The 16,041-nt window shown below is 40.9% G+C and overlaps 1 protein-coding gene across 2 annotated transcripts; it reads right to left on the bottom strand.

The window, feature by feature from the left end:
- On the bottom strand, positions 1-13,794 carry tnk1 (tyrosine kinase, non-receptor, 1). 2 transcript variants are annotated; one of them, XM_055228831.1, is made up of 15 exons: positions 13,697-13,788; positions 13,492-13,619; positions 9,690-9,865; positions 9,286-9,350; positions 9,023-9,196; positions 7,786-7,938; positions 7,433-7,710; positions 6,302-6,428; positions 5,999-6,145; positions 5,620-5,714; positions 4,163-4,396; positions 4,011-4,072; positions 2,554-3,017; positions 1,915-2,010; positions 44-328 (listed from the first exon to the last, which is right to left on the bottom strand). In XM_055228831.1, the coding sequence occupies exons 3-15, from the start codon at positions 9,850-9,852 to the stop codon at positions 176-178; spliced, it is 2,211 nt and encodes a 736-aa protein (XP_055084806.1). In that variant the 5' UTR covers positions 9,853-9,865; positions 13,492-13,619; positions 13,697-13,788; the 3' UTR covers positions 44-175. The 2 variants fall into 2 exon arrangements, with proteins under 2 accessions (XP_033839485.1, XP_055084806.1); XM_033983594.2 differs by having other exon boundaries at positions 1-328; positions 13,492-13,794.
- Positions 13,795-16,041: the final 2,247 nt, after the last annotated feature.

Below are 16,041 nucleotides of genomic sequence, written 5' to 3'. Positions count from 1 at the left end.
CAAGATAAGTCTCAATTTATTCAAACACAACTATTCCACTATGTACATGTGTAAAACGTGTCAGATAATCTCATGAAAAGTATAAAAAGTAGCTCCTTTGTCGTGTTTACACTTCATTGTTGTATTGTACATTCACAGTCTCTGTCCTGAAACGCTCCGCAGAAGCTCCGCCCCCTCACACTCGTCTCTCCGCGCTGATCTGAGGCCTGTCGTCCCGGGACCATCGGAGCAGGTACCGACTGGCGAGCTGCAGGTTCCACTGGTATTTGGACAGGATCCTCACACAGTCGTCTCTGGAGCACAGGCTGAGGGAGTAGAGCTGCTCCAACTGAGGACGAGACAGAAACTACGTCAGGTCTGGACAAACTGGACGCACAATTGTGTTTTTGAGGTTGTGTTACGTCTAAATTATGATGTTTCAAGTGTCAAAATCAACAGAATTCGTCCTTTTTACACCTTCTGATGCCGTTATACTTTAAATTTGTTTTGTTTCTTTGTTAATCAATGAGTTAAATATGAAACTTTATCTTTCACGTACGAAGTAAAAGTAGTAAAGTACTGCGTTTATGTAAAGTACACATACCTAAAATGTTACTTAAATACATTTTACAGTGATACTTTTTACTTTTACTTCAGTACATTTAAGAATAAAGTATCACATGAAAAAAAAAACTTAAAAAATTTACTTCATGAGTAAAAAGTAAAAGTATTTCATGCATATTTTTAGGTGCTTTACGGCTTCAAATGTGGCGATTTTGTTCAACTTTTGTGTTCAACAAAAACAGCTGAATTTATTTTAGCTTTGTTTTTTTCTAGATGTTTTTATTTAGTTTATTTTTGTTTCCTCAAACTACAACAAAAAATAAACCCTCAGCCTTTTCTGCGGCGCTCAAACTTTAATGAAAAATACTTTTACTTTTTGGTCTTGTTTAAAAATGTAGTGGAGTAGAAAGTACAAAGTATTTTTTATAATATTGTCTGAGATCTGCTCTGCTTTTTTAAAAAATACATTTGTAGATTAAGTAAATAAAAATATATGAATAAAAACAGATAGAACAAAAAAAAAAAAAAACAGTTTCAGCTCAAATTTTTAACAAAATCACTACATTTGAAGCTTTAGATGATGCAACATCTGCGTGAAATACTTTTACTTACTTTTACTTAGTACATTTTTTAATTGGCACATTAATACTTTTACTTAAGTTGTTTTTTTCATGTGATACTTTTACTTGAGTATTTTTGCTCCAGTATCTGTACTTTCTACTCCACTACATTTTTAAACAGGACTGAAAAGTAAAAGTTTCGCTGCAGAAAAGGTTGAGGTTTCGAGGAAACAAAAATATACAAAATAAAAACATTTAAATATCTTCTGCAAAATCAGCACATTTGAAGCCTTAAAAGACCTCAAAATATGCATGAAATACTTTTACTTTTTACTCTTGAAGTACATTTTTAATAAACTTATTTAACTTATTTTTCATGTGATATTTTTATTTTTACTTGTTTTTTTTTGTGTTTTTACTCCAGTACTTAAGTAGTTATTACTTGAGCTGCAGAAAAAGCTGATGGGTTTATGTTTGTAGTTTGAGCAAATAAAAATAAATACATTAAAAAAACAGCCAAAAAATTTAAAACTATTGATTCAGTTGTTTCTGTTGAACAAAATCCAGCTCAAATCTTCACATTTGAAGCTTTAAAAGACTCAAAACCTGCACGAAATACTTTCACTTTTCACTCTTTAAGTACATTAACAATAAAGCAAAAGTATCACATGAAAAAATTAGTATTTTTTTTGTACTTTTACTCAAGCGACAAAATGGAAACCTAAATGAACAGTGAGGGAAGACGTTCTCCAACACAAATCTAACTCGTTTTTGTAATAATCTGGAGTGAAAAAGCTAAAACCACATGGACCTTCAGATGCTGCTCGGCTCTGATCGGGTTCCAGTCACATCTCTGCAGAGCGCCGTGCACCTCCTCCGTCGTCACGCCATGAACCGACTCCATCACCTGCACCACAAAACATCCATCATCTCTTTGGTCTTGTATTATTTTAACTCCTATAAAAGCAAACGAACGTGGTTTACGCAGAAAAACACAACAAAGTCAATGTCCAGGTCCACAGATGCATTTACGCAGGTTTATTTCCACATTCAAACAAGTTTACAAGTTCAAGTCGTACTTCCTGCTTCTCCTGCCGACTTTTAAAAACCACAGACCCGCCCAGGTGCATTCTGGTCCACCTGCACCACCCACCTGTCCCCACCCGCCCCACAGACTGAACCAGGACAGAACAGGCGCCGAGACATATAAACAAAGCAAAATAAAACATTAAATATGCAAATTTATCATAAACAAAATATTAAACTAAACTTAGAACAAACAAAAAAAGACAAACCGCTCCTCCAGTTTTATCTTCATTTCCTCTTTTGTTTGTTTTGTGCTGCACGTTGGACTTGTTTTTCTTTATAAAAATGTGCTACATAAATAACGTGGACTGATCTCACACAAAGATCATGTAAAAAACGTGTAAAAGCAGCGTCGTCCTCGTACCTGTGCGATCAGAGCGTCCTTGGTGTTGTAGACCTGCGGCGCCTTGTCCCGGGGTCTGTCTTTACTGTCGCACTCGTCCAGCTGAGGCGTGGAGCGAGCCATGTGCGCCATCTTAGTCAGGTTACTGCCCCCCATGAAGGGCTGGGGCGGGGGCTGGTGGGGCGGAGGGGACAGGACGCCCGGCGGGGGCCAGGAGCCCTGTGGGATCTGCTGCAGGTTGGGTCGTTTCTGCGGTTTCTGGTTTGGGCGTTTGAAGTTTGGCGGAGGGGGGCGCGGGGGCGGGTTGCTGCTGGGGGTCATGATGCTGGCGTCGCTGAAGCGGCGGGGGTCCTGGGGCGTCACCACGCTGTGAGCCGTCATCGCGGGAGGCATCAGTTTTCCGTGTTGATCCACTCGGATCATGCCGACCGTATGAGCTCTGGGACGACCCCCGCCCAGGACAGACTCCAGACTCAACGAGAGCCCTGTCCACGAAACAAACACGGATTTATACACGAGCAGTTTATGGAAATGAAACTTATTATCAACTTATTTGGCCCCGCCCACTTTTAACCTTTAAATGCTCCTAAACCAAAGCCTAGCAACGCTGTCAATCAAACCTGTTGCTAACGCTAACAGGAGCGACCTCGGGGAAAGAAGGACCTGATTTGTCTGTTATTAATGTTCATATCTTGATTTACAGACACAATAGTGAAATAAAAACCCCAGGATCATGTAGAGGGTTAATACGAACATTTAAGACCAGAATGAGTCTGAAGCAGCAGAGACAGAGAGAGGACAGCTTTTCAATAGAAAGTGAATTAGAGCCAGAGTCGATGGAGCAGGAAGTGCGCACATGATCACTTCCTGTTTGGAACACGGCGGCTAGCAGGTTAGCTCTGTCCATTTATATAAACAGCGGCGGCACAATTATAATCTGATATAAAGTTGTGCTGATTTGTGTAAAATGTTCATGTAACAGGTCGACGCTGCAGTGAGTCTGGAGACTTTAGAGCTGCTGCTAAGATCAACCTGAATGAAAGCAACATGTGGAATAAGGTGAATGTTCCCCAGAAGAAAAACAGTCCACAGTTTATAAAAGAGCACAAAAACAGATTACACTTTATTATTAGTCCGTCTACGTCTGTTCCACCTCGTGATGTCATGAAGTGGTCGTTTTTCAAGGTTAACAGCTCCTTTTACCTTTAATTCAGTCGAGATAAGTGGCAACTCCAGGAGCTGAAATGATCCAAATGATTCTAGAAATGAAGGTGTGTGGAGTTTATAAACACAGTGGAGCACTTCCTGTATCGCCACATGATGACATCACAAGGTGGAACAGGGCGTTTTCAGTTTGAGAGAAGAACTAAAAGCCTAAATCTGCAGAACTCCAGGTCTGTGTGTGACGAGGAAACGACATTAGAACATTTGATTTACGTTTTTGTGTGACTACATTTCATTTTCGTGTCGGTTCATACCTGACATCTTCTGCAGATTAGATCCTTCCTTTCCTCCTCCAGGTCCACACCTCCAGCTGCTGCTGCAGGCGACAACATGATTAAAGAAAAACTCTGTCACTTTCCCTGTAAATCCCCCGACGTCACATCACAAACGCCGTCGTGTCACTCACTTGTCCGTTCCCTCCGGTAAACCCCAGCTGTGTTCCACTTTAATGTCTCCGTGTCCCGTGTGCTTCAGACTTCCTTTCAGGGGCGGAGAGATGAAGGCCGTGGGCGGGACCGGTATGGGGGCGGGGCCGGGAGCGGCGGCGGCAGGTGGGGGCGGAGGCATGATGAGAATGGCGGGAAACCAACCGACGCTCAGAGTTCGCTGGTTCTGACCTTTCCATTCGGTCATGTCCAAACTGCACAAAACAGACACAAAATGGAGGATTTGAGTGGACTAAGAATCTAAAAGTACAAAGAAGTGAATAATAATAACAAAAAAAAACTGTTTGGCATTATCAGCTGTTACTCCCCCTGCAGGAAGCAAGATGTACTGCACACACATTTATAAACAAACCAGAGGAACGCTCAGGTCCACCGTGTCTCAAAGCTAACGCTAACTTTTACTGAAAACATCAAATATAAAATAAAAAACTCATTAAAATTAAAATGGATCAATGTAAAAACGACCTGACTGTTTTTATATGTTGATTATTTCAGTTTGCGTCGTTATTTTAACATCTGTCATGACTAAAAATTAGCGTTAGCGGTAGCATTGACGCACAAACACCTCATTTTCTAAACATAAAAGTGTTTTCACCTCATTCACGTCTTTAACATGTCCCTGGAGTCTGATCTTTAAATATTTATTCACTTTAGCGCAAAACGTCACAGAGACAGAACTGAACAGGAAGTAGTGACGCTCGCAGTGAGGTTGAGGGCGCTGTTGTGCAAAGAGCCGACTGAGACTCATTTTGTCGCTTAAAAATATTCAGTGCGTTTTGGAGAGAACTGGATGAGCAAAAACACCAAAAAACACCAAAATAAACTGAAACTTTCTGCTGCAACAAGAAGCAACAGCCACAGACGTCGAAAAGCGAATCCAGATCCTCTGAGGAACGCGGCCCGTGATGGACTGATTTAACAAATGTCCCACTGTCCCAAATCAGGATGGAGCACTCATCTCCCCTGTCCCGTCTCCCCTGTCTCCACTGCTTTGTCTCCTCCACCCTGTCCCCTAGTGAACTGATTTAATTTTGAACGTTGAATTTTTATTTCAACAATGCCCCACTGTTCCAAATCAGTATAGCGCACTCAACTCCCTTTGTCCCCTGTCTCCTGTCCTGTCTTCTGTCCCTTGTCTCCTCCTCCATCTTTCTTGTCCTCTCTCCCGTCTCCTCTATCCTGTCCCCTTTCTCCCGTCCATTCTCATCTCCTCTCCCCTGTCCCCTCTCCCTGTCCCCTGTCTCCTCTCTCCTGTCTCCTCTCTCCTGTCTCCTCTCCCCTGTCCCCTCTCTCCTGTCTCCTCTCTCCTGTCTCCTCTCTCCTGTCTCCTCTCTCCTGTCTCCTCTCTCCTGTCTCTTCTCTTCTGTCCTCTCTGTCCTCTCTGTCCCCTCTGTCCCCTCTGTCCCCCGTCACTCACCCATGATCAATGGCCGTCACCATGTCGTTTGGTAAAAGTTCCAGTTTCCTCGGTTCAGAAAACTCCCTGATGGCCTGCACTTCCATTGGTTTGGCCTGTGAACGCGGACATTTATTTATTAATTTATTTATTATTTATTAAAAAACACAAAAGAAACGGTTTATTCATGTTAAGCTGAACCACAGACTGTATAAAGAAATGGACAGAGTGAGTGACAAATGAAGCTCATCGAGGCTCACGGTTACAGGGGATGATTTGGAGCCATGACCACTTCCTGTTTAGGACGCGGCGGCTAGCAGGTTAGCAATGTCCATTTAAATATACAGTCCATTTATATATAAACTCTATGTGCATTTATATATAAACTCTATGGACTGACCTCTGATACTAACTGGCAAAGCTGAGCAAAGTTGGGTCTGTCTCCAGGGTTGAGAGCCCAGCACTTCCTCATCACGATGTACATTTCTTGGGGACAGTCTGTTGGTTTTTCTAACCTCTCCCCCTCTCGCTCCACACGCCACAGAATCTGCAACAACAAAGCAAATAGTACCCGAGCCAAAGTCATTACTCATAAAAACATGAGGGCGTGGAGGCACATTCCGAACGTGAGCGTGTTTCTCGGTGTGAGCGCAAACACAGTCACCGCAGTGAGAAGTCTAACAGCCGCCGGACAAGTGCGCACCTGTCTGCCCGAGAGGCCGAACCACGGCTCCTCGCAGTACGTGAACATCTCCCACAGCGTGATCCCGAACATCCACACGTCCGAGGAGTGGGAGAACGAGCCCACGCGTAAACTCTCCGGAGCGCACCTGAAACAGACACAACGGTTTGAAAATGATACGGTGAGGAGTTATTTAACACGGACGTGAATCAGAACTGTGCCACGTTGGACGCTCTAAACATCATTTTGCCGTTTCTTACGACAATTTATTTGGATTAGCTTGGCTTTTTTTTAAGTTAAACCTCACCACCACCTTCCTGCCCATGGGGTTTTAAAGTGATGAAAAAGCTGCACTGTTGCCATGGCAATTAAAAAAAACATGTTACTCTATTTTCTGATCTGTTCTAATGTCGTTTCCTCGTCACAAACAGACCTGGAGTTGTGTTTTTGTTTCATTCGCACATGTTTGACACACAAACCCTGCAGATTTAGGCTGAGTTCTTGAAAAAAAACCTGAAAAAATGTTCTGTTCCACCTTGTGATGTCATCATGTGGTGATACAGGAAGTGCTTCGCTGTGTTTTTAAACTCCACACACCTTCATTTATAGAATCATTTGGATCATTTCAGCTCTGGAATTGTCAATTTCTACTGAACTAAAGGTCAAACTTATCTCAAAAACGACCACTTGATGACATCACAAGGTGGAACAGAGCGTTTTGAGCTTTGGAGATGTAACAGACTCATAATAAAGTGTGACTCAAACATGTGTGAATGAAACAAAACACAACTCCAGGTCTGTTTTTGATGAGCAAACAACATTATAATATGACTTAACGCTACAAGAGTCAAAATATTATATCTTTTCAATGGTGAAGTCCTCAAAATGTCTCCTACAAACAGGAAACCCAGTGCCTATAAACGGTTTTCCACAGTTCCTTCATTGGACATTCGTTATTGCTAAACTCAAATATTTTCAAACTCGGGTTAATACGAACATTTAAGACCAAAATGACGAGTCTGGGCCACAGTTTTTCAATGTAAAGTGAATTGGAGCCAGAGTCGATGGAGCAGGAAGTGCGCCCATGATCACTTCCTGTTCATAACGCGGCAGCTAGCAGGTTAGCTACGTCCATTGTGCGCTCGCTCTCACCATGCAAACGGGATGCGCTTGTGGGCCGACATCACGTAATGATCCGCGTCCTGGTTCAGTCCTCGCATCAGGCCAAAGTCTCCGATTTTAACCACTTCTCTGGACGACAGTAAAACGTTTCTCGCCGCCAGATCCCGGTGGATGTATCTGCGACTTTCCAGATAGTCCATTCCGGCCGAGATCTGTGTCGCAAACAGCCACAGCCGGAGCAGAGGGTATTCATACTGACGAGCTCGCAGCATGTCGTACAAAGAGCCCATCGCCGCCAGTTCAGTGACCTACAAAGGACGGATCTGTGAGTGTGGGGAGGACGACACATAGTCAGGGTCAAAGGTCAGTCTGAAGTGTCGTACCATCTTCAGAGGCTGCGTGAGGACCACTCCGTACAACTGGATGATGTTGGGATGGTGCAGGGACTGCATCGTGGACACCTCCTGGAGGAAGTCTGACAGAGTGTCGGCCTGAGTGGACCGGCTGTTTCTAAGAGATTTAACGGCTACAGGCACCTGAAAAAAGGAAAATAAAAATAATGAATGTAATAAACATAATAAAAAATAATAAATGTAATAAACATAATAAAAAATAATAAATATAATAAACATAATAAATATAATAAACATAATAAATATAATAAACATAATAAATAAAATGAACATAATAAAGATAAAAATTTAAATAAACATAAAAAATCTAATAAATCTAATAAAAATTGATAAAATAAAGTTAATTAATCAAATAAACATAATAAATATAAAAATATGATAAACATAATAAAAAATCATAAGTATAATAAAAATAATAAATCAAATAAACATAAAAAATCTAATAAATCTAATAAAAATAATAAATCAAATAAAGTTAATAAATCAAATAAACATAATAAACATAATAAATATAATAAACATAATAATAATAACAGTTAATGGCCTTTTATTACACTTACAAAAGTTTATTTGCTTAGGTCTGGCACAAGAACTAAAAAAATTTGCCATAAGCGGCGCCATTGTTATTTTTATTATTATTTTGTTTGGGGATGGCAATATGGCAGCAAATAAGTTCTATTCGGACTGAATACATTGGACGATAATATTGAAACTACTTTTGTAGAGTAATCCCAGTAAACATTTTAAATAAACTCTATCATTAAAAAGGCTGAGTAGAAAATGAACCATAGAAGTTACTTATTCAACTCTCCACAGCTCAAATTTTTGTATTTTTATTATAGTTTGAGATCTGCTGAAAAGACTGAGTTTTATTTATTTTTTTAACAAGTTCATAATTTGAGTAAACAAAAATAAACAGATTAAAACACATGGAAAAAAATGATCGATTAAATTGTTTCTGTTGAACAAAACTCAGCTCAAATCTTTATCAAAATCACCACATTTGAAACTATAAGAGCTTAAAATATGCACAAAATACTTTTACTTTTTATTCTTTAAGTACATTTTTAACAGGTACTTTAATACTTTTACTCGGGCAGATGTTTTTTTTACTTTTACTTGAGTATTTTTCAGCTCTGGTATCTGTACTTTTACTTAACAAAATGGCGCTGTACACTGTCATTCTGCGCTGAATAAAGTGTCTTACCACTCTCCCGTTGGGCGCGTGCCACTCCCCCCTCCGCACCACCCCGAAGGACCCCGACCCCAGCTTCTCCCCCAGGACCAGCTCACTGTCCTGGATCAGAGACGGGAGCATGCGGCCGGTCGGGGGCTCCTGTGTGGGGCCCGGGGAAGTCTCTCCTTCACGACCTCCAAACACCTGTGGAGCCGTGAGTCGGGTCAGATCAGGCTCTTCTTTATCAGAACTTTGAATATTCATGAACGTAACTTATAGAAAACGCAGCGTACCTTCATCCATGGCCGAGACCGTGACGTTTTATATCGTTTTAGAGCTTCCCATAATCGTCTTTGTGCTTTTGGAAAAGTAAAAGAAAACTTCACACTCAGACATATGAAAAACTCTCACAAACTGACGATATTCGGACACAGATAAGTTTGATTTATGTTTTGTGTGTAGATATAGTCGTTTTGAGGCCTGTAGTTCATGTTTACTACTGTACACAGGCCTGTAATCACAAATCTAAAATAAATAAAAAAGCAGAAGTTCCAATTCTGCGCCCGGGACAACACAGCCCTTTGCCCCCCTCTGTCAACTCCCCTGGAAATAAACACTACTTTTTGCACTTTTCCTGATTTCTCTCTCAAAACAGAAGTGAATTACTACAGAAATGAGAAATGTTTTATTTTCTGACCGGGTTTACTGATGCCGACGTGCTCCAAATCTCCCTCTTTGACGTAGGAGAAGTGCTCGATCCGCGTGATGTTCAGACCGTCCCGGAGCCGCAGGTAAAACTTCTCCAGCTGCACCTCAGCCAGGAGCTGGTACAGCCACTGCGTGTCCTGGTCCATGAGCATGTCCCTCTCCTGCCTGTAGGGGGCGGCGCAAAGGTCACACAGTTCAAATGCCGCCGTCGACGTTTGTGTTGTCAAATAAACGGTTCGTTTACTCAGATCCACAGCTTAGCCAGAAGTCACAGTCTGAAGACACAACACCAGATCAGTGTCGCACAGGTCTGAGTGTGTGTGTGTGTGTGTGTAATTAAAGAGCTCAATCCCACTCAGCTTTGTTAGGTTACCATGGTGACGCACAAAAACCCCTCAGTGTTTTAGTCCAGTGGGGGGATCTGTCCTCATTTATCATCTGGCGCCAGCTATGAATAACTCAGATGTTTCATAAGAAGAAACACGAAAACTGCACCTGCGACCTGTGTAAAGTAACTGTGTAGTGTAACTGTGTAGTGTAACTGTGTAGTGTAACTGTGTGGTGTAACTGTGTGGTGTAACTGTGTAGTGTAACTGTGTAGTGTAACTGTGTGGTGTAACTGTGTGGTGTAACTGTGTAGTGTAACTGTGTAGTGTAACTGTGTAGTGTAACTGTGTAGTGTAACTGTGTAGTGTAACTGTGTGGTGTAACTGTGTGGTGTAACTGTGTGGTGTAACTGTGTAGTGTAACTGTGTAGTGTAACTGTGTAGTGTAACTGTGTAGTGTAACTGTGTACTGTAACTGTGTACTGTAACTGTGTACTGTAACTGTGTACTGTAACTGTGTAAAGTAACTGTGTAATGTAACTGTGTAGTGTAACTGTGTAATGTAACTGTGTAGTGTAACTGTGTAATGTAACTGTGTACTGTACCTGTGTAGTGTAACTGTGTACTGTAACTGTGTAATGTAACTGTGTAATGTAACTGTGTAGTGTAACTGTATAGTGTAACTATGTAGTGTAACTGTGTGGTGTAACTGTGTAGTGTAACTGTGTACTGTAACTGTGTACTGTAACTGTGTACTGTAACTGTGTAGTGTAACTGTGTGGTGTAACTGTGTAGTGTAACTGTGTAGTGTAACTGTGTACTGTAACTGTGTAAAGTAACTGTGTAATGTAACTGTGTAGTGTAACTGTGTAATGTAACTGTGTAGTGTAACTGTGTAATGTAACTGTGTACTGTACCTGTGTAGTGTAACTGTGTAGTGTAACTGTGTAATGTAACTGTGTACTGTACCTGTGTAGTGTAACTGTGTACTGTAACTGTGTAAAGTAACTGTGTAATGTAACTGTGTACTGTACCTGTGTAGTGTAACTGTGTACTGTAACTGTGTAAAGTAACTGTGTAATGTAACTGTGTAGTGTAACTGTATAGTGTAACTATGTAGTGTAACTGTGTAGTGTAACTGTGTACTGTAACTGTGTAGTGTAACTGTGTACTGAAACTGTGTACTGTAACTGTGTACTGTAACTGTGTAGTATAACTGTGTAGTGTAACTGTGGAACGCAACTGTCTAAAGTAACTGTAGTGTAACTGTGTAGTATAAATGTGTAACACAACTGTGTAGTGTAACTGTGTAGTGTAACTGTAATGTAACTGTGTAGTGTAACTGTGTAGTGTAACTGTGTAGTGTAACTGTAATGTAACTGTGTAGTGTAACTGTGTAATGCAACTGTCTAATGTAACTTTGTACTGTAACTGTGTAGTGTAACTGTGTAATTTACCTGTGTATTTGTCGGTGTAACTTAAAGTGAACAAAAGACACAAGTGGTCGCTCTGTTCCACTCTCTTGTACTCGAGTAACTCTGAACCTGTTCTGCGCTCGAGGGAATGTGTCTAAAAAGGCTCCAGGTAGAAACTTTATCTCATTGGCTGTTTGAGCCACCAGTCCAACCGGATTGAGTCTACACACACAGCGTTTATGTAACTGCGGATGTTACACGGGCATATGTAAATGTTCCTGTCAAGATCTACATGTACTTCACTGGAAAATGCACATTTAAAACTGAAAGTAAATGGTCGAGGAGGTTTATGGTTGTGATGGATTTAATCGCACGCCATAAAAGAGTTATCAGTCGATGCCTTGGAGTTATGAGTCAGAGGGACTTCAGTATTCCCGTCAGCCACTCTGGGAGAAATTAACTTTAAAAGCGTCATATTACACTATTTTCTGATCTCTGTTTTAATGTTTTCTACGTTTCCTGGTCACACACAGACCTGGAGTTGCGTTTTGTCTCATGTTTAACACACAAACCTGCAGATTTACACTGAGTTCTTCTCTCAAACTGAAAACGTGTATTCTTATGTGCATGGGCTCGCCTCTCCACGGAGCTAGACACGTGTAAAACCTGACTGTGGAGCACTGCAGGCATATTCACTCACTCCAGTTTTTCACGTGTGTCTTTGGGTTGTTCAAAATGATCCGTTTTATTTTCCATGTTTGATATTTACTGAAAAATGTCAATTTGAAATGATAAAAAAAACACTATCCTCAGATTTGTGTTTTAATTTTCGTCACAAACAGACCTGGAGTTGTGTTTTGTTTCCCGTTTAACGCACAAACCCTGCAGATTTACACTGAGCTCTTCTCTCAAACTGAAAACACTCCGTTCCACCTTGTGATGTCATCATGTGGTGATACAGGAAGTGCTCAAATTCAGATGATTTCAGCTCTGGAATCAACTATCTCTACTGCAAAAAAGGCAAAAATGAGCTGGGAATGAAACAAAACACAACTCTAGGTCTGTTTTGGAGGCGATAACAGCATTAAAACGTGACTTAACGCTCAAAAAAGTCACGTTTGCGCCATCTTGGACCCTTAAGCGAAGCACGTGTCGATGCAAACGCCGCTACCCCAGTTCGCTAATCACATAATAGCGGTTTTTGGCTCCATTGGGATTGCGACAGGGAGCCAGCCTGGACTTGCACTGATGATCCAGACACCTCCCTGTGACTGTTATTGTTGATAATGCCAAAGGGAGGGTCAAAACGAGAACTCAAGAGGCCAAGGTCGACACAGAGAGACCCTTGTGTTGTGTTTGTGTACACTCTGATGAATCTTTAACCCGGGCCGCTACTGAAAATCCTCCCTCATCCCTGTGGCATGTGCGACTTTCAAACAACTGAGCAAATGAGCCGTGCATTTAAGGCAAGGCTTCAGTATTGTGCAGTTAAAACAGAGCTGTGGTGTTTGCTTAAGCCAGCACTCCCACTGCAGAAGAGATCTATTTACGCCTACAGATGCAACGAAAGGACTCCAGCGACGAAAAGGGTTTGAAACATGTCAGGATTCAGGGTTTCAGTGTTATTCCTTGGTTAAAAATGACATTAATTTGAAGCCAAACTCTGCGTTTACAGTAAAAATAAAGAAATAGACACAGCTTTTAGTTAAATATCATCAGAAAACTGTAAATAAAACACATAATCTTATCTTAATCTCATTCAAAACCTAGAAGTTTCATTGAGCAACCTCATGTTTAATGCAGTAACTAACTAACTATGGACTATTTTACGCCTGTTTCAAAGGAATAAAACGCTAAATGTCTGAATTAAGAATTAAAACAGCTTTTTTCCACAGAAGAAATAGGAAATCCCAAGCACATTTCTTTTTCTGATCCTCCTTGCTTCACCTGCTTTAGCTAAACTGAGGTAAATAAAGTATAATTGCTGGTTGGTTTGTTTTGCCAATGAAAAAATTAGTTAAATTTTGTCCAAAAAGTAGAAGTGACTTACCTCTCAACCAAAACACTCGAGTTCCTTGTGTCTTCAGCTCCACAGAGAATGAGACGAGGAACTGTCCATTTTGACAACTCCAAAGATCACGCTGCGTCAGGAAACACGCTGCGTAAAAAGGATCAGCGCTGCGTAAAAATCAAAGTTGCGTAAAAATCCGCTCTGACTCTAACTCCTCGGTGACAAACCCGATAATCCCACTTACAGGCACCGGGATCCGCGTTTTCCGTGAACAGTTCCTCGGGTTTTAGTTTGATTTCCTGCCCTGACTCACGGGGAAAGTGCTGAGATCTACCTGTGTTTGCGTCTCGTGCGTGACTCCGCCCCTTTCCGGTTGCACACACGTGACCACGCCCCCTCTGCGTTCACCTGAGCCTCCATCAAAGTAGAGCTGAGGATTTACAGAAAAAACGTAAGTGTAGTGTCCTTGAATGCGTCATGTGTAAATGAAACAGCGCCCCCTATACTGCATTAATAATAATACAAAATAAAAATAATAATAATAATTAAAAAATAAAAATAAATAAATAAATAAATTAATTAATTAATTAATAATAATAATAATAATAATAATAATAATAATAATAATAATAATAATAATAATAATAATAATAATAATTTACTCATTCATTCCAGACCTGGTGATGGTAAGGTACTTTTTACTACACAGTACTTCAGACTCTAAAAGTTAAATATATACATTTACAGATTTTTGAAAATGCCTGATTGACTCACTATTTAAAAAAAAAAAAACTATGCAAAAAAAAAAAAAAAACAACAACAAAAAAACAAAAAAAAAAAAAAACTAAACTAAAATATTACAAAGAACAAAAGACCTAACGCAAAAAAAAAAACCACAAACAGTGCTGGAAAGTAACTGAGAACATGTACTGAGAACATGTACTCTGAATACTAATTATGTCACTATAATTCACTATAATTCAAATGCAACTCAGTGTAAAAGTATTCCAAGTATTCAGAGTGCAGTACTCTGACTGGACCAGGTATCAGGACACATAATGAAACACATTTTAAAGTAAGTATCCATTATTCTATAAATAAACTGTGATGTTTTGCCTCCGTGTGCACAGGTCACTCTTAGGTCACCTCTTTAGTCACATCTAATGATCATGATTATTCATTTCCATCACTTATTTGGGCTTAAACGAAACTGGAGTGAGTCAAAGGTAAAGACACTCAGATGTTTTGCGTCTTGTGCCTCTTGTGTGTGCTGTTGTTGCCGGGCAGGTTTGGTGACATGTCTCAGGCCAATCAGCGGCTGTAAATGTGAAAAGCACAGGCTCAGTGAAGTAGCTGCTGCTCGCTGCACTTGTTGGCACAGTGTTTGTCTCCACTGCCCTCCACCCGCCTCAATTACCCCCTCCCTGCCCCCGCCCGCCTCAATTACTCCTCCAGCACAAAGCTTTTCTGTGGAGCTTTTGGGCTGACAGGGGACGCCTCACAGATACTTTTACACTTCTTTCATCAGTGGAATTTAAAGCACACATTAAAAAATAACACAGGTATTGTTCAGTGAGATTATATTTGTACAAGTAATTACTGTTTCCAATTACTTCTGATTTTGAACCTGAGAATTGACCAGATGAACAGACACACAGCTGCTTTTATGCACAAAATACATGACTGTTTGTACTTTTATTATTAGTTTTTTATGTAGCGTAAATGCAAACACAGTATTTATATAAAGCAGTAATAAAACAGCAGTGTTAAAACGACTATTTCCACTATTACAATGACAATTACTACTACAACTTTTATGGTTAGTACTACAATTTCCAGTGTGGGAACATAACAAAGTACAAGTAAAAAAGCACTGTACTTAAGTTTAAAAAAAAAGGTATTTGTACTTTACTTAAGTACATTTTACAGTGGATACTTTCTACTTTTACTTCAGTACATTTGAGAGCAGTATCTGTACTTTCTCCACTACATTTTTGAACAGGACTGAAAAGTAGAAGTATTTTATTACAGTTTGAGACCTGCTGAAAATGATGAGGGTTGAACAAAATTCAGCTCAAATCTTTATGTTTATAAGACTCAAAATGTCATGATGTCAGTTTCCCTGTCCTCCCGTGCTCTCTCCCCCTCCCCTACCTGTGTGCCTGGAGCTGGGTGGAGTGCCTGACTCCTCCCGTGCACACCTGGGGTGCATCAGCCTAATCACCACCACCTGCTGCTGAGTACAAGAAGGCTTGGCAGTCTACACTCGGTGCCAGACCGTCCGCGTGTAAAACGTGAATGTTTCTTGCTAAGCTTTGTTATATGGTACTTTCCTGCAAATGCTCATTTGGATTTATGCACCCTTCAGATTCCTGCCTCTACTCGCCCAGCTCCTGCCGCCACGTTCCAGTCCCGGTATCGCTTCCAGCTCGTCTTGTCTCCTGCTCGTCTCGTCTCCTGCTCGTCTCGTCTCCAGCTCGTCTCGTCTCCTGCTCGTCTCGTCTCCTGTCCGGTCCTGGTCTCTGGTTTGTCACCCGCTCCCCGCTCTGGTCTTCGTCTGCTCCGCCCGCCCTGGTACCGCACCTGCTT

The sequence above is a fragment of the Periophthalmus magnuspinnatus genome, chromosome 18 (genome assembly GCF_009829125.3).
Source record: "Periophthalmus magnuspinnatus isolate fPerMag1 chromosome 18, fPerMag1.2.pri, whole genome shotgun sequence".
Classification (NCBI taxonomy): Eukaryota; Metazoa; Chordata; class Actinopteri; order Gobiiformes; family Gobiidae; genus Periophthalmus; species Periophthalmus magnuspinnatus.
The sequence above is the reverse complement of the archived record's forward strand: the minus strand, read 5'-3'. Positions and strand labels throughout refer to the sequence as shown.

What these genes read in the sequence shown, in the direction of transcription:
- tnk1 (XM_033983594.2), bottom strand. Translation starts at nt 9,852, where the DNA reads ATGCTCATGGACCAGGACACGCAGTGGCTGTACCAGCTCCTGGCTGAG. An exon ending in GGTCTCGGCCATGGATGAAG is followed by an intron (nt 9,197 to 9,285) that starts GTACGCTGCGTT and finishes ACGGCTCCACAG; the next exon opens with GTGTTTGGAGGTCGTGAAGG. An exon ending in TCACGCAGCCTCTGAAGATG is followed by an intron (nt 7,711 to 7,785) that starts GTACGACACTTC and finishes CGTCCTTTGTAG; the next exon opens with GTCACTGAACTGGCGGCGAT.